Source organism: Sciurus vulgaris (assembly GCF_902686455.1).
Source record: "Sciurus vulgaris genome assembly, chromosome: 1".
Classification (NCBI taxonomy): domain Eukaryota; kingdom Metazoa; phylum Chordata; class Mammalia; order Rodentia; family Sciuridae; genus Sciurus; species Sciurus vulgaris.
The window spans coordinates 5131788-5146686 of NC_136461.1; the positions used below are offsets into that span (position 1 = coordinate 5131788).

Below are 14899 nucleotides of genomic sequence, written 5' to 3' on the forward strand. Positions count from 1 at the left end.
GACTTGATGAGTGCCGTGTTATAAGACTATCAAGAAGGAAGAGGGGTCTGGAGGTATTCCACTCATGCTCTCAGGCCCAACTCTGTCCTCACCACTTCCATTTGTTCCTTCCTAGACCAGAGCATGCGAGCTATGTGCCACAATATGCCCTAAGTCACCTGAAATTTGAGAGAAATGAGGTAGTGTTCTTGGTGGGGTTAGTATTTACCATAGTACTAAAGTCATTATCAGGTCCTGAGTATGTCCAGCAACTCACCTGAGAGGAGGAGGGCATGCCTTTAATCATCCACAGTGGCTCCCGCGGATGCCATCTTGTCTCATTTATTCCTAGCTCACAGACTGTGCCAGTCAGTCATCCCCTCCCTTTCCTTTCCTCTTGTTTCAGAAGTGCGTATAACGAGCCTCTGACCCCTTCTTCTAATACCAGCTTGAGCCCCGAAGGCTCTCCCGTCAGTGAAATGGCTTTTGAGAAACCTACCCTTCCCTCAGCGGCAGACTGGTCAGAATTCCTGAGTGCATCCACCAGTGAGAAGGTAGAGAATGAGTTTGCTCAGCTCACCTTGTCTGATCATGAACAGAGAGAACTCTATGAAGCTGCCAGGCTTGTCCAGACAGCTTTCCGGAAATACAAGGTAAAATGGAAAATTCTTGATGTTGTCCCCTTCTTAAGATCAGAGAGCAGAGATGAGACTCAGCTACTTATTTTGAGACACCTCCTAGTTCCTTTACCTCTGGGTTTATAGCATTTTTATGGAAAGTTATTAATTACATCATATTAGGTTATTAATCATTTTTAGGAGCTTTAGTAAAGTAAAACCAGTAGTGAGACAACTGTCACCATTTCTACTTACTATTGATAATGGTATGGATATTTTACTTGGTTAATACAAAGCAAGTTGATACCTTTATCACAAAGAATTTATGACCTACAGCAGGGATTTTCAGCCAAAGGCCTGGGGCCTTGAGGCAGCTCATGAACTCCTGAAATTATGTGGTGAGGCTTCTGTATATGCAGTTTTGGTGGTGAGAGGATCCACAACCTTCTGCAGATTCTTAAAGGGATCTTGGATGCCCTCCTCTCCCACAAAGGTGTTAAGAGCTATTAGTCATTGAACCAAAAGTGGTCGGGCTTATCTAAAGAAAGACTATTGAGATCTGGTAAGACAAACAGTATAACACCTAATATGTTATATACTTTTTAATGAATAACTTTTAGGCCTCCTAATGTGCAAATAGTTCTGTTTATTTATATTTACAATCAATGATCAGTGTATTGTTTTGGTAAACTGGGAGTCTCAGGTCTGAGTTACATAACATGATGGTTCTGTGTACTATCTTAGAAAACTGACAGTTCTTACTATTAGGCCATTAATGATTTCCCCTCATTTTACCTTAAGGGCCGGCCCTTGCGGGAACAGCAGGAAGTGGCCGCTGCGGTCATTCAACGTTGTTACAGAAAGTACAAACAGGTAAACCTCAGTCTGCATCACAAAAGGAGGAGGCCCTCCCTGCAGAACCTGCCTCTGAGGACCTGGTGGGCAGTTTGGATAGTGAACACCACGTAGGCATGATTCGCATTGCCGTAATTAAAACCCAGAGAGCCAGGAAACAAAACAAAGCAATCAGCAGTTCAGCTTGTGCCACAAAAGAACTTGTGTTCAAAATCTGGACCTTTAGTTTTATCAGCTTTCTGAGATACCGCTCTAATACAAGGAATTACTTGTGTTTGAAGTGAGGACTGATGTTCCAGTAATTTCATAGGCTGCATAGTAATTGAACTCCAGAGAGTTTGACATTGCTCTGGGAGGAGGTCAGTGCTGGCCATTCCATTGGACATTGAATTATATATGTTGTATAGTCTTTGGCCCTTTTCCATTTAGCTGCTTCTTATCCTTTTTAAAATGAAGAATTGTAAAAATCTTTGAGAATCCTAAGAAGCTCGGAACTTCTCAGGCTACTTTCATCTTTAGTTGGCAGGTGCAGGAAGGACAGAGCAGGTCCCTTCCACACAGATTACTGTCTCCAAACAGCCTGTGGGATTGGTGACTACTGCCAGATAAGAAAGGGGCCTATGGTTCGTGGGGCACCTGTGTGTGCTGGGTGCTGCAGGCCCACCATCTTGTTCACCCTCGCAGTTACTCAAAGAAACAGCTTCATTTCCATCTTACAAAGAATCTGAGGCTCAGAGAAATTCAGTAAATATTAAGACTTTCTAACCCTCAAACTGCTTAGAGTCTAGGACCTTTTTATTAGGTTGGGCTTCAGGTAGGTTTTGCATTTTAATTTGGAGACTGATCAATGCAAAGGTGTGTGATAATCTCATAGTGATCTGGGGTCCCGCTGTCTTGTTCCTGTGAGGGGCTTTGATTTCTGCTTCGGGTTACCATTTGCTCTTTGTGATTAAAACATAGCAATGAGGCAGGGAAGGAATGTCTCCAGCTCAGAGCCAGTTGAGTTCATGATCCCAGAAAATGAAGGTTTATTGTGCAAACGCTGACACCACATCCCTGTAGCTGTGCGGCAGGGAGCTGTGCTGGCCTGTTGTGAGCCCAGCGGCACGCTGTGGAGGCTTGAGTCTGCCATCACAGCAGGGATGAGTTATTTTTTTAAAAACATATTCCCTCCCAAAGAAGTGTTATCAACAGTGAGGACAGTGGAAGGCAGGCACTGTTTTTAGAAATAGTGACAACTATATGACAGATTTTGGAAGATGGAAGGCATTAATGTAGTCAGGTTGCTTTTTTTTTTTTTCCTTCCTTTTTGGTTGGGAGTTTTATTGGTTCTGATTTTAATTTCATTTCATTATATTCGGCAATCTAACATTAATCTTGTATTTTCTGTTTTTCCCCCAAGCTGACATGGATAGCCTTGAAGGTAATGATACACCAAGTCCTCTCACAAACCATTCCACGAGAGTCACAAACTTCACACCCATCACCAGCCGCCAGAGGGCCATTAAGATGACATATCCTGCAGCAGACATAACCCCTAGCCTCCTTGCAGGCCACTTAGCCACAGCATGCCTGTCCTCTGGGACCCTGTGGTCATTCAGTTGGGATGGGTTTTGGCATTGATCATAGCGGGACACTTTCGTGGCAAGTGTCAGTGCATCTGAGCCAGTTACTGTGAGCCCAGTGGCCACCAAGTAAATGTCCTTTTTCCACAGTGGGCTTCACAGGCCTAACAGGGTCTGAGTGTGCAGTATGTACAGGCCAAGGTGATGCTGACCGCAGGCTCAGTAGGGTGCAGTGCTCTTGTCTTTTTGGATCAGTGAAAATGAAGGTAAAGATCAGATGAGACTGAAGACTTTTGCAAAGGGGTCCTGTTTCTTGAGCATCTTGAGATGCTTGGTTTCGTCCCTCATCCCACTTCATACATCCAGGGACATAGTTAGGCATGTGCAGGGATTTTTTCTGAGGAACATTTTTCCTTAAAATGGTAAGTGTGCCTTCTTGTATGCAAAAGGCTTCGTGTGACCTTTTGCCCCTGACTCATTTTCTATTCCATTAGAAATTTGGACAAAACATTTTTCAACCATGGTGAGCCCTGTACTTATAGTGCCTTGACAGTGTCAGTGGCAAGCACGCATGCCCCTGTGCCTTCACCCATCACTGTACCCTGAAGCAGGCTGGGTGGAGGGTAGCTGGCCCTGGCTCGAGCAGTCCCCGACTCTGACGACCTTCCACGTTTCATTGCTTTCACCACCGTTGGTCTGATGAGTGTTAATCTTTTATAGCGTAAAATGGCTTAAAGGTGTCAGCGTTTCATGATAAGCCTTGTATTTGGGACCTTGTAACTCCATCAGAAGTTCGTCATACAGAACAGTAGTTAGAAATCAATCAGAAGCTGACTGCTAGGTAGATCCTGTATATGGTGGGAATCGGGAGGCATGAAAAGAGTTAAAAATGTCTCCAAGTCAGATAGCTAATATTAATCTTAAACACTCAAAATTTTATCTTCAGCATGCTCTAAGCCTCATAAATGCTCAGCTTTTGCTATTGAAAATCTTTTTCAAGAAATGTAGAATATTTGGTATTTGGGGGGAAAAACACATTGCAGAAAAATAAATTATTTGCAGTCGACCCTCGAAGTAGTGCTTTACATTTGGAAAGGTAGGTGAAAAGAGTCCCCATCTGCCTCTTTTGTGATCGAAGCCCCTGCTGATAGGCCTGGGCCCAGAAAGGGAGGAAGGGACCTGCTGCCCTCTGCAGAGCTCCTGGTGTTACCTCCTGCTCATTCTTGTTTCCCCTGCAGTATGCACTTTATAAAAAGATGACTCAGGCGGCCATCCTTATCCAGAGCAAATTCCGAAGTTACTACGAACAAAAAAAATTCCAGCAGAGCCGGCGCGCTGCTGTGCTGATCCAGAAGTACTACCGGAGTTACAAGAAGTGTGGCAAGAGACGGCAGGCTCGCCGGACCGCGGTCATCGTGCAGCAGAAGCTCAGGTGCGCAGCAAGGGCCCCCCGACTGCCGACACCAGGCTCAGTGTGGAGCCCAGGCATCCAAGGCTTCCTTCTTTTCAGAACCTGCGTGTGGAGACCTTGCAAGCAGCACCTGTGCTGTGTCTCCTGTCCATTGAGCCCCTCTGTCCACCACAGCCCCATATCAGCCAATTTCAACTTTTATCAAAATTTGGCAGGACCAAAGTTTGGGGTCCAAGAGACATCAGTCACGGTATAGCAGTCTAAGCTGAAGAGCTCTGCGCAGAAGACCAAGGAAGAAAGTTAGGTTGAGCCTTAAAATGCCACTTACAGCGGAGCAGAGGACGTGCGGGTCGTGGGGAATAACTCGAGAGTATCCACCTCCAGCCAGTCAGCTCTAAGCAGCAAGTCTGCAATGACAGTGCCTTTTCCGATGAAATGGCTTATAAAGAGCTGTAGTGGAACTTGTAGGGATATCATCTTTTCAGTCTTCTGTCCTCTGAGAATTTTAGGGGGCAAAAAGGGGCTTTTGCCCCTCTTCCTTCCTCTCCGGGCCACGCCAGACTGCGTGGTGTGAGCGGCCTGTGTGTATGCTGCTGGATTCACTGCCTGAGCTGTTCAGTGAGAGTCCCCTGCCACTACTCACCTGTTTTAATTTTTTTGCATATTAAGCTTTATGGAACCCTTCTGTGACAATTTAATATTCTGACTTTTTCAGGAGCAGTTTGCTAACCAAAAAGCAGGACCAGGCTGCTCGAAAAATAATGAGGTTTCTACGTCGCTGTCGCCACAGGTATGTTAACCTTTGTCTATGCATTTTACTCATCAAGAATAATTAAACAGCCCTAACCTTCTTAACCATTCACTAACTTCTGCACAAAGCCAAAACCCCAGCAAACACCAGGGTAAAGATCCCAAATGATGATAGGATAATAGAGCTTGTTAACTTGGCACCACATTGAGCTCTGCAAACCGTAAAGACCTCTGGCTGTGTGTGTTAAACACATTTATGCTAGTGTTTTCTGTTTGATTTGGGTGTGAGTATAATTTAGTCGGACTAGCTTTCAGTTCAAGTTTCTCTATATTATTCATATGTCACTTTGCATCATGGTCTCAACTCTTCATTCTTACAATGTACATCAAAACAGAACATAAATGAAGTTTGTTATCATGAAGGAAAGAAAAGAAAACCGTTAATGCTGTCCAGGTTTCCTGGTGTCGAATTTTCATCAAAGAGCTAGTGCCCTCTGCTGGAGGGAGGAAAGCCAACAGGTTCTGAGGTCGTCCGTGGAAGCCAGTAGTGATGAGGGGCAGGAAGCCACTGAGGGGAAGCTGTGCAGGAAGTGACAGACATCCGAGGTCCCAACTACATTTTTAGTTAGCAAGAAGTACACCCAAGTGCCCCCGCTCTGAGGGGACAGCACCTCCTCAGGGAGCTCAGAGTCTCGAGCCTTCTTTGTGACGACTAGGTTCTCGATTAGGCTTCTGTGGGCTGGTGAGCAGTGCTGTTTGGGATTTGGGGGCCACCCGAGAATAGTATTCCAGATTGGGATTTGGGGGCCACCAGAGCCTCAGATATCAGTGACCTTCCTTGTGGTTGGGTTGTTTCTTTGTGCATCAGGAGCTGTGCAGCTGACAGCCACAGATTTAAAGCAGGCTTCATATGGTCTTAACCCTTTTCCTATTCCTTGGTGCCCGAAGCCCAAGTATTCATGTTCAGTTTGATTCCTAAGAGGTTCATTTTAGTTTTTCTCTTTTTTTTTTTTTTTTTTTTTTTTTTTTTTGCGGTGCTGGGGGTTGAACCCAGGGCCTTGTGCTTGCAAGGCAAGCACTCTACCAATTGAGCTATATCCCCAGCCCTCATTTTAGTTTTTCTTACTCTTAAGACCATCTGGTTGCTAACTTGGAAAAATTTGCCTTAAAGACTTGGCAGGGTTTAACTGGTGACTTGTACTTTCACCTAAATCAACAAAAGAATGCATTTATGTAGCCATAGAAAGAAATTGCACAGCAGGTAGGTTAACAATAGTAAAAACTTCCAGAAGAGCTTCATTAGGGTGCATGGGGTTCTGTAGCTCCAGTGTGGCAGAAGCAGCTCAGGTCCTCATCCTGTGGGCCTCAGCAGCTCATTTGTTCTCTGTCATGCAGCAGGTGGGGCCTTTTTATCCCAGGAGAGCTAACGAATGAACATGCTGAGATAGGAACTTCTGTTAGGAAACACACATCAAACTACGGGTATGGCTGGAATGTAATGAAATCAGTTTGTAAGCCTTAAAGAAGTGGTCTGTATCCAGTCATACCTTTTACTTGGCATCAGAGTGCTTATGACCAAATGAAAGAACTGACTGTCTTTATTTGGTGAAAATATCAAGGATTCCAGGCCCCTTTCCTTACATTCGTGTATGTTCACAGCCTTCTCCCTGCAAGATAAAAATCCAGGATACTCCGCCCAGCACAGAGCAGTAGACTGTGATTGGGGGGGGGGGGGGGGGGGGGCGGGGATCACGCAGGCACCTTCTCTCGGGAGGCTGCAGTTCAGGGTTTCCAGGAGATTTTGTTTTTGAGAAATCACCTTAGCATTGCTCTTGTACTCTGCTTCCCCCGCTTCCAGTCATGTTCTCAAACTTTGAATACATGCATAGGAAATGCAGCATGAAAAAATTCAGACCAAGTCCTGTTTTCCTGTGTCCTGTGTTTATAGTGGGTGAGTTGAGAGAGTTAGATATTCAAACAGTACATACATTCATAAAAGATTGCCTCCCAAGGTAGGCGGAACAAAGGAACCCTTCCACTCTTGGCTCTTAGAGTTCCCTTTTTGCAAACTGGTGGAGAAGAATTTCCTGAAGATTTTTAACATATCATAACGCCATAAGAAAGCCAGCAAGGTTCGTTCTGAAGAGAGCATCAGATCATGGGCCCTGAGTGTGCATGATGGGAATGAAATAGACACTCTCATGGACTGTTTTTTTAATTGCTTTTATAGTTCAGATGTTAGAAAAATACAGGCAAATTTTAACATCCTTATATAGTCATTATATATGCAGTATTTTAATACTGACTGTTAAAGATCAATATTTACTTCCCTTTTCTATAAATTCAGTTAATTCATTTAGTGAAGGAGCTTGAAGAAGTCCTGAACATCTATCTCAGAGGTTTGTTTAAACTCGCATTTTTCCTAGGAGTGTACAATCCTGTTTCTATTCTGGTTTATTTAATACTATTTTAAGAGAAACTGTCATGTTTATTGTCCCTTGGAAGTATTAAAGTCTATATTAAATAGAAAACCTCACACGGCACCTCTTGAAAAGGTAGGTAGATAGTGGTCTTCTAATCAACAAGTGTCCCATTTCTAAGCCATGTGACCCCAGTGTTTTTTAAGACTTAAAGATAAATTGGTGAATTTTCTACCTGCTCATTTCACAATACCCCACCATCGCACTCCTTTTCTTTCTTCCCCCAGAAGAAACCATTTTATGCTCATTTTGGTTGAATTAAAGCTATTGATAAGATTTCTGTTGTCACCCTCTTATGCTAATAGCTCTTTGGTGTTGTTTTACTGTCTAAAGCCCCCTGGTGGACCATAGGCTGTACAAAAGGGTGAGTTTAGCTGCCTGCTAGCCAGTTTATCTTTATCTTCCATTTTCAATATTTTGCTTTTTGCTTGCTTGCATGGGGCTGCAGCCTAGGTATGCCAGTAAGTTTCACATCCATTTTGAATGAAATGAAATAAAAGAAAACTAACCCTAATTACTAACACTGCTATTTTATACAGCAGAACAGTCACAGGCAGTAACTGTACAGATGCATGAGTAAATAGGAGGGAGGGACCTTCCAAGCCGCCGCAGGGCATGCTAGGCTGGGTGGAAGGAGCCTCTGCAGACACGTGGCTGGCTACGAGGGGAAGTCTAGGCAAAGCTGCCTTTTAAGAAAACAGTAAGCAAGTGGGGTTTTGTTTTAAAACAATTCGCTGTACTAAACCTTCTCAACTACTGCTTTGTCAACATTCCTAAAGCAAGAAGGCTCGCTCAGCAGTACTAGGCTTTCTTTCAAGCCAGTCTGCTTCTTGTTCAGAATCCTTGCTCCCGGGGACCCTACTCCTGTGGGTCCATTCTGTAATTTCTCTCCCTGTGCGGTGCCATGAGGTAAGTCAGTGTGGAAAACTGCCTTTCCAGAGCTAGCCTCTGACATTTGTTTAAATAGTGAGCAGACCAGACCCCCAGCAGCAAAGGGAAAGCTGAATAAAGAACATGTAGGGAAGGGTCTTAGGTCTGTGTGTTCCATTTGCGGTAGGGGGTGATATTTATTCCAAAGGAATTCGGATTTTCAATAAGTTATCATGAGTAGGTATTCAGTAGACACTGTTGCATTCCCAGGGTTTTAGAACATGCTTCTCATTTGTAAGTGTGACACGAGTCACTACCAGATGAAGCCATAACACATCTTAGTTACAGTAAAAGGTTCAGTGTCAGAAAGCTGCTTTGTAAAAGCTAGGAAAGGATTTACCAACACTGGACTTGAATTTAGATGAATTTGATGAGGTTTTTCTTATATAGTCTTAAGAGGGGGTGACTGTCTTTATCACCCACATTAATTGCACCCTGTTTTTATTAGCCTTGTACTAATACTTTGGTTAATTTTAAGATTTCTGAGATCATAATTCAAAAAATCTCAAAACTTGTAGCCTGGTATTGTGGCACACACCCATAATCCTAGGTGAGGCAGGAGGATCACAAGTTCAGCAACTTACCAAGATCCTGTCTCAGAATGGAAAATTTAACGGGCTGGAGAAGGGTCTGGGGTTGTGGCACAGTTTTGGAGCTCTTGCCTTGCATGTGTGAGGCACTGGGTTTGATTCTCAGTACCACGTATACTGAGAAAAAAATAAGGGTCTGTCAACATCCTAAAAAAATCTCTTTAAAAAAGGACTGAAGAAGCAGCTCAGTGGTAGAGAATACCTGGGTTCAGTCTCTAACACTAGAAAATAACCTTAAAATTTCAGTGTTTCTGCAGACATTCACATCTAACTAGTTATATTGCTACTAATATTTATTCATTATATTTTATACCAGGAATTGGCAAACTTTTCTTAAAAGGCCAGTGAGTAAATACCTTCAACTTTTTGGGCCACACATATAATCTGTTCCAACTATACAATTCTTACATTGTAGACTAAAAACAACCACAGATAAACAATGTATAAAAGAATGATCAAAACTGCGTTCTTATAAAACTATATTTACACAAATGGGCAGTGGGCTGGGGTTGGCCCGCAGTCTGTAGTTTGCCAACTTGGTAATAGACTTGAGTTTTATAAGTTTTTCCTGAATAATGAACTTATTTGTATAAGATTTAAAGTCTTACCTGCTTTTACACCATGAATAGTTGCTGAAGAAGAAATTTGTTTTGAAAATTAAAAGATTAAAAGGCAGTTACATTTGTTAACTAGTTAATCCTTTTTACTATTAGACAGTTGTTTACCTTTGGGACATTTCCTGTGTGGCAGAGCTGGATCAGAGAATCCTCTGCTTAAAATATAAGAGAGAAGAATCTCCATCTCTCTCTATTCCCTCTCACTTCTGCAAACATAGATAATGTTTCTTTCCATTAAAAAAATCCCAACAAACTCCATGAGAACAGATGCATGCCCAGGACTCAGTTTAACTGGAGGTGGTAGTGTATTGTGTGTTAAGTGCTTTTCGCAGAGCCTGCTGCAAGGGGCCGACCTTTTGTTAGAAGTGGTTATTTCTGCACTCTTGTTAGTTTCTAGTATGTTCATGGGCCTTTTTGAGAGAACCTTTTCTGAAGGTGTCTCTCAGTGCCAGTCAGAGTCCCTCTTTTGATTTCTTCAGTACCTGCTGCATTCTGTTGTGAGCTTCTAGAACCCCTACCCATGCCTGGAAAGCTGGAATCTGGTAACATCCCTGCTGCCTTGCGCAGTCTTCAGGGCGTCTGGGAGAGAGGAGCAGAGAGGTGTGAGTTCCTTCTGGTGTGGGAACGTTTATGTACAGTAACGGTGGGGCAGCTTTGGTGTGTGGCTTTTTGTGACCACCAGTCAGATGCCCCCCACCCCAACGAGGTGGCACTCCCTCTAGTGGTCCCCAGGTTAAAAATCTTGGGCGCTGAGCATTCTCTGAGGATTTATGTTCCTGAAATTTATGTCAAGAAAAAAGATAAAATACTTATTTTCTTAAAGTACACCATACTTAAGAATTTAAGGTTGGCAAGTTGAAAATATTAAAAAATGTTTTTAAAAAACACTAAGAATTAAATTTTGTGGTGCTGTGTGTGTAAAATGCTGTCATCCACCCATACTCTTGGGATGATGAGCAGAAGGATATCCAAAGGCAGGTGCTGCCATTCCTCAGAAAGGAGCACAGCGGCTCAGCCAGCCGCACCGCATCCTGAGCCTTCATCGTTGCCTGCAGAGGGCCACGAGGCGCTCCGCACATTCTTCCCCAGTCCAGCCGAGGTTTTCTCAGCCTTGCCTTCAGGCTTAGCCCCTAATTTATCCAGTAACTGAAAATAAAGTTACCCAACCCCTGAAATAATCAGGGATGTTTTGTTTTTGTCTCAGACACAATAATTGTCTACTTAGGAGGCAGTTACCCATGGGAGACACTTAAACCACCTATTTTAATTCTTTGAGTTAACTCAGATGATAACCCGACTTCAGCAAACCACTGAAGGGTTTTTACGGTTTGGGGAACTTAAAATGTAGATGCTGAAAATACTACTTTCCAACTGGACTTAGTACTCAGTACCCCTGAGGGGGGTGTCACTCACTGTCACAGCAGAAAAACCAAGACACATCAGAAGCAGAGGAAATGGCAGGTCCTTGTGTGACACAGCAGACTCCTTAGGGCGTTGAGACTTCATGAACTAAAGAAAGAGCCTGTTTTCTTGAGTAGAAGATGGTTTTCATTTCTCTCTTAAAGACTTTCTTTTTCATGTATAGTAGAAACTGTTCTCATAGATTTCCTTGAAAAATTCCTCCTTTCCCTGAATGAGATGGTGTTTCTGCAGAAGGGCTTTATAAACTTCACAGTCACTGCAGATTACCATCAGCAGTGGAAATTCTGCTATTTAAATAGCCTGTTTCTTAAATTGCTAACCTAGTCACTCATGTTCAGGCAAGGTGGGCACAGCTGTCCTCCTGACATAAAAGAACCCTAATTGGAGGAAGGAGAACAGCACATTTTGAGCACACATTTTCAGACAACAGGTCCCCTCTGTGTTTGAGAGCCAGTTTTGCAGACAGTTAACTTCTCCAGAAGCTGACAGTCACCCTGGTAAGTAGTGATTTCAGCACAACAGCTGAGAAACGAGAATAGCCCTGGGAAATGTCTCCAGTGGCCAGGACCAAGTTCTGGGAGTTATGCTTCATGCCTTTTGCTTTGTCGTCTGAAGAGACAATTCCCTGGCAATGCCTGGAGGCGCACTGTTTTGAGAAAAGTAGACAGTGGGCTAAAGTCAACAGATGTGACACCATACTTGTTTAGTTAAATGACCTGAAATCTAGTTTCCAAGTGGCGCACGTGTATTCCACGAGGAATGAGAAGTGAGTGTGGGATGTTCATCCAGGGTGTGTTTTAAGTCTCCAAAGTAATTTTGTCTCACTTGCCTCTTTTAGGAAATGAATATTTTTGGAACACAGTGGTGTGTGTTAAATTGCAGACAACATGCTCTGTGTCATTCTTATTGGGCCTCTCTGTCTTTTTTGTTTTGCAATCCAAATGAAATTTCTGGAAAATGGCAAGATCTCTCTTTTCCTAAATTCCCCACAAGCTATTGCAGCTCTCAGAGCAACAGGTAACTAATCAGAAAGCCACATTGGGCTGCCCTGTATATTTGACGTCCAGCATTGCAAGAATATACCTGCCAAAATCCACTGACTCATGAAGCATTCCTCTGGCTGAGCATTACTGAGTAGATGTAATGAAGCGGCTTTGCCTTATGCTTTTCCCATGGAGCATTGTTTGCTACAAGGTTCTGAAGCAGGCCTACTCCATTTATCCATGAATTACCATTGGACGTCTGATGGAAATAAACCCGTGGGCTTCTGCTGGCTTTCAGTGCTCTTGCTTACCACATCACCTCAGTACATTACTATGCACCTGTTTTTTGTTTTTGGTTTTTTTTCTTTGTTTTTTTTTTTTTTGTTGTTGTTGAGACTGCCAGAGTATCCCAAGGTGGTTATTTTCAGCGTAGAATGCTTGGGGGTAATCCTGGGTTGTCTTTAATTTTAATAGTTGAATGGTCTTATTACTGTAACTCCAAACTGATAATATGAGAAGTATTTTCTAAGTTACTGATGTGAGGTTCAGAAATGTGTTCCACACAACTCTTCTTAGGGAAGCAGTAGCCTTGCAACTATAGAAGCCACAGCTTCCCAGCATTAATTGTCTTTATGACCTTAATGAAGACGGATCTTCCTGTCTTCTATATGATGGGATTCAGAAGGAAGTGCCATTATGATGGAATTTTTTTTTAAGATAACCTGGACAGTTTAGGTTCAGTTCTTTCATAGCCTCACATTTGTAATATCAAAAACTCAGTTAACCCTTGACTGAGTTTGTATTGCATAACTCAGTAACAGTTTGAGTACCTGTGTTGTAAGTTAAATCAGTGCAATGATGGATTTTTAATGTCATTTCAAATATTTTCCAAGTTTATGTACTGAAAAATATGTTTACAACATAGGTAAATATCAATGAAACCAGTTTAGTTGATTAATTTGGTTTTGGTCTATGAAAATGAATTTTTTCCTCCACTGATTTTTCAGTTTATGTCCTGTGAACACAACTTTGACAAGACATAATAGTAACAAATGGATAGCAAAGTATAAATCTTTTCTTTTAAACATTCTTTAAGGTAGAAATAATTATGACTATAAAAGAAGTACATATTCATCGTAGTAAACTTTGTAACTACAAATAAGCAAGGACAGTCACCCAAAGATGATAATGGTCACACTTTTATTATGTATCCTTGTCAGTAAAGATTTGCTTTTTGTTCACATATGCCTTATAATGATCAATCACGTCCCTGACTGATAATAAGGCAAAGCCAGTTAACTTTGGAACACTCTCATGGAAATACCTGTTTCTTAGAATCGGCCAAAGACTCTGACCTACCAGGTGTTTTTCCAGGTTGCTTCAGGGATGTCACTGTTTTCTGTTTCTTTGGAGCAATGTAACTTTCAAACATCATTCTCTCCAGTTATCATTTGATTTAAAACAAAAATTAGGCACCCTGTTTTATCCTAACAACCTGCCCTCAGGTAACCTAAAACCCCATGTATGGGTTCAGTAGGGCGGAGGGTGAGTGTCTCTCAATTTCACGTGAACTTTCAGAGGTAAGTTAACATCACACACAGCCTGTGAATCACAGATGAGAGAACAAAGTTTAAAAGCTGCTTTGGCTCTCAGCACATTATTTACACGTTTTACGACTCTGAATTTGATCGAGTTATAAGTCAATTACATGTTATGTTGGGGTCTTAGGATCCCACAACATTGTGATTAAGTCCACAGAGGGTCTCATACAGTACAACATCTCAGAATTGAGAAAATATTGTCAGTTTCATTTCATATCCTAGAAACTTTCCAAATACATGTTTTCTATAAGTCTTCTAGAAAAGTAAGAATTTATAAAAATCACTAGAAGCAGGGACTGGAAGGGCAGAACTGAAGACCCCGAAGCCACACCACCGTGGCTCGGTCCTGCTCTGCCGCTCGCTGCCCGCGTGGCTTGGGGCAGGTCAGTCAGTCCTCCTCAGTCTGGGTAGGGCTGCAGCACTGCGAGCAGGCGCCCAGGTGGCGGAAACAGGTGCCCGTGTGGCGCTGCCGCCTGAGTCCTCCCGTGCTCCTCTCCCTGCCATTCGAGTGCTTCGAATGCTCGCTCACTCTGGTGACTCCATGGTGGGACTCAGAACTAGGTTCTCCCAGAGCTCCAGGAGTTACCGAAGCCCAGAGAGCAAGCCTGAGACGACCGTCCTCCTGTCTCCGTGGACCTTGTGTGTGTGGCTCTGCCCACTCCTTAACTTAGTGGTCTGTGAGGACGTCGTTAATTTTAGCAGAGTATTTATATGGTAACTTAAACACCTTGTGAACACTTAGTCGATCTTTTAGTTAGTTGTGAAAAGAAACTGGAAAAAATGCAGAAACAAACGTGACCGCTTTAACTAGGAGAAAAGTGTTTTAAGTGCTGCCTGCCCTGACCTGCTGATCACAGATTCTTTGGTATGAGACTGCATAAAGCACTCTGGTTCATGATCCACTCTCCTTTCTGTTTCATCTCGGTGGTGAGCTTGATGTTCTTAAAGCGTCCTGTTCGCTTTAGAAAAGCTGAATGGATATACGTGTGTCTGCCAGACCCTCAACTTAGGAGTCTGAGTCCTAGAGACCTCGTCAGTGATGGACTCACTGCTGCATATTCGTGGATGAGCTCTGTGCTAGTGCAGAGATAGAACGTAG

At 43.0% G+C, this 14899-nt stretch overlaps 1 protein-coding gene across 21 annotated transcripts in view; it reads left to right on the forward strand.

The window, feature by feature from the left end:
* CAMTA1 (calmodulin binding transcription activator 1) overlaps positions 1 to 14899 on the forward strand; it is a 764551-nt gene that overhangs the window by 744452 nt on the left and 5200 nt on the right. For 8 of the 21 annotated variants that reach the window (XM_079111173.1, XM_079111177.1, XM_079111191.1 and 5 more), the window contains 7 exons: positions 386 to 632; positions 1398 to 1469; positions 2854 to 2874; positions 4255 to 4448; positions 5143 to 5217; positions 7991 to 8021; positions 12055 to 14133. In XM_079111173.1, the coding sequence (XP_078967299.1) occupies positions 386 to 632; positions 1398 to 1469; positions 2854 to 2874; positions 4255 to 4448; positions 5143 to 5217; positions 7991 to 8021; positions 12055 to 12237 (823 nt within the window). In that variant the 3' untranslated portion in view covers positions 12238 to 14133. Of the gene's footprint in view, positions 1 to 385; positions 633 to 1397; positions 1470 to 2853; positions 2875 to 4254; positions 4449 to 5142; positions 5218 to 7990; positions 8022 to 12054; positions 14134 to 14899 lie in introns of those variants that run through there. The other 13 variants (XM_079111174.1, XM_079111180.1, XM_079111182.1 and 10 more) reach the window with 6 other exon arrangements.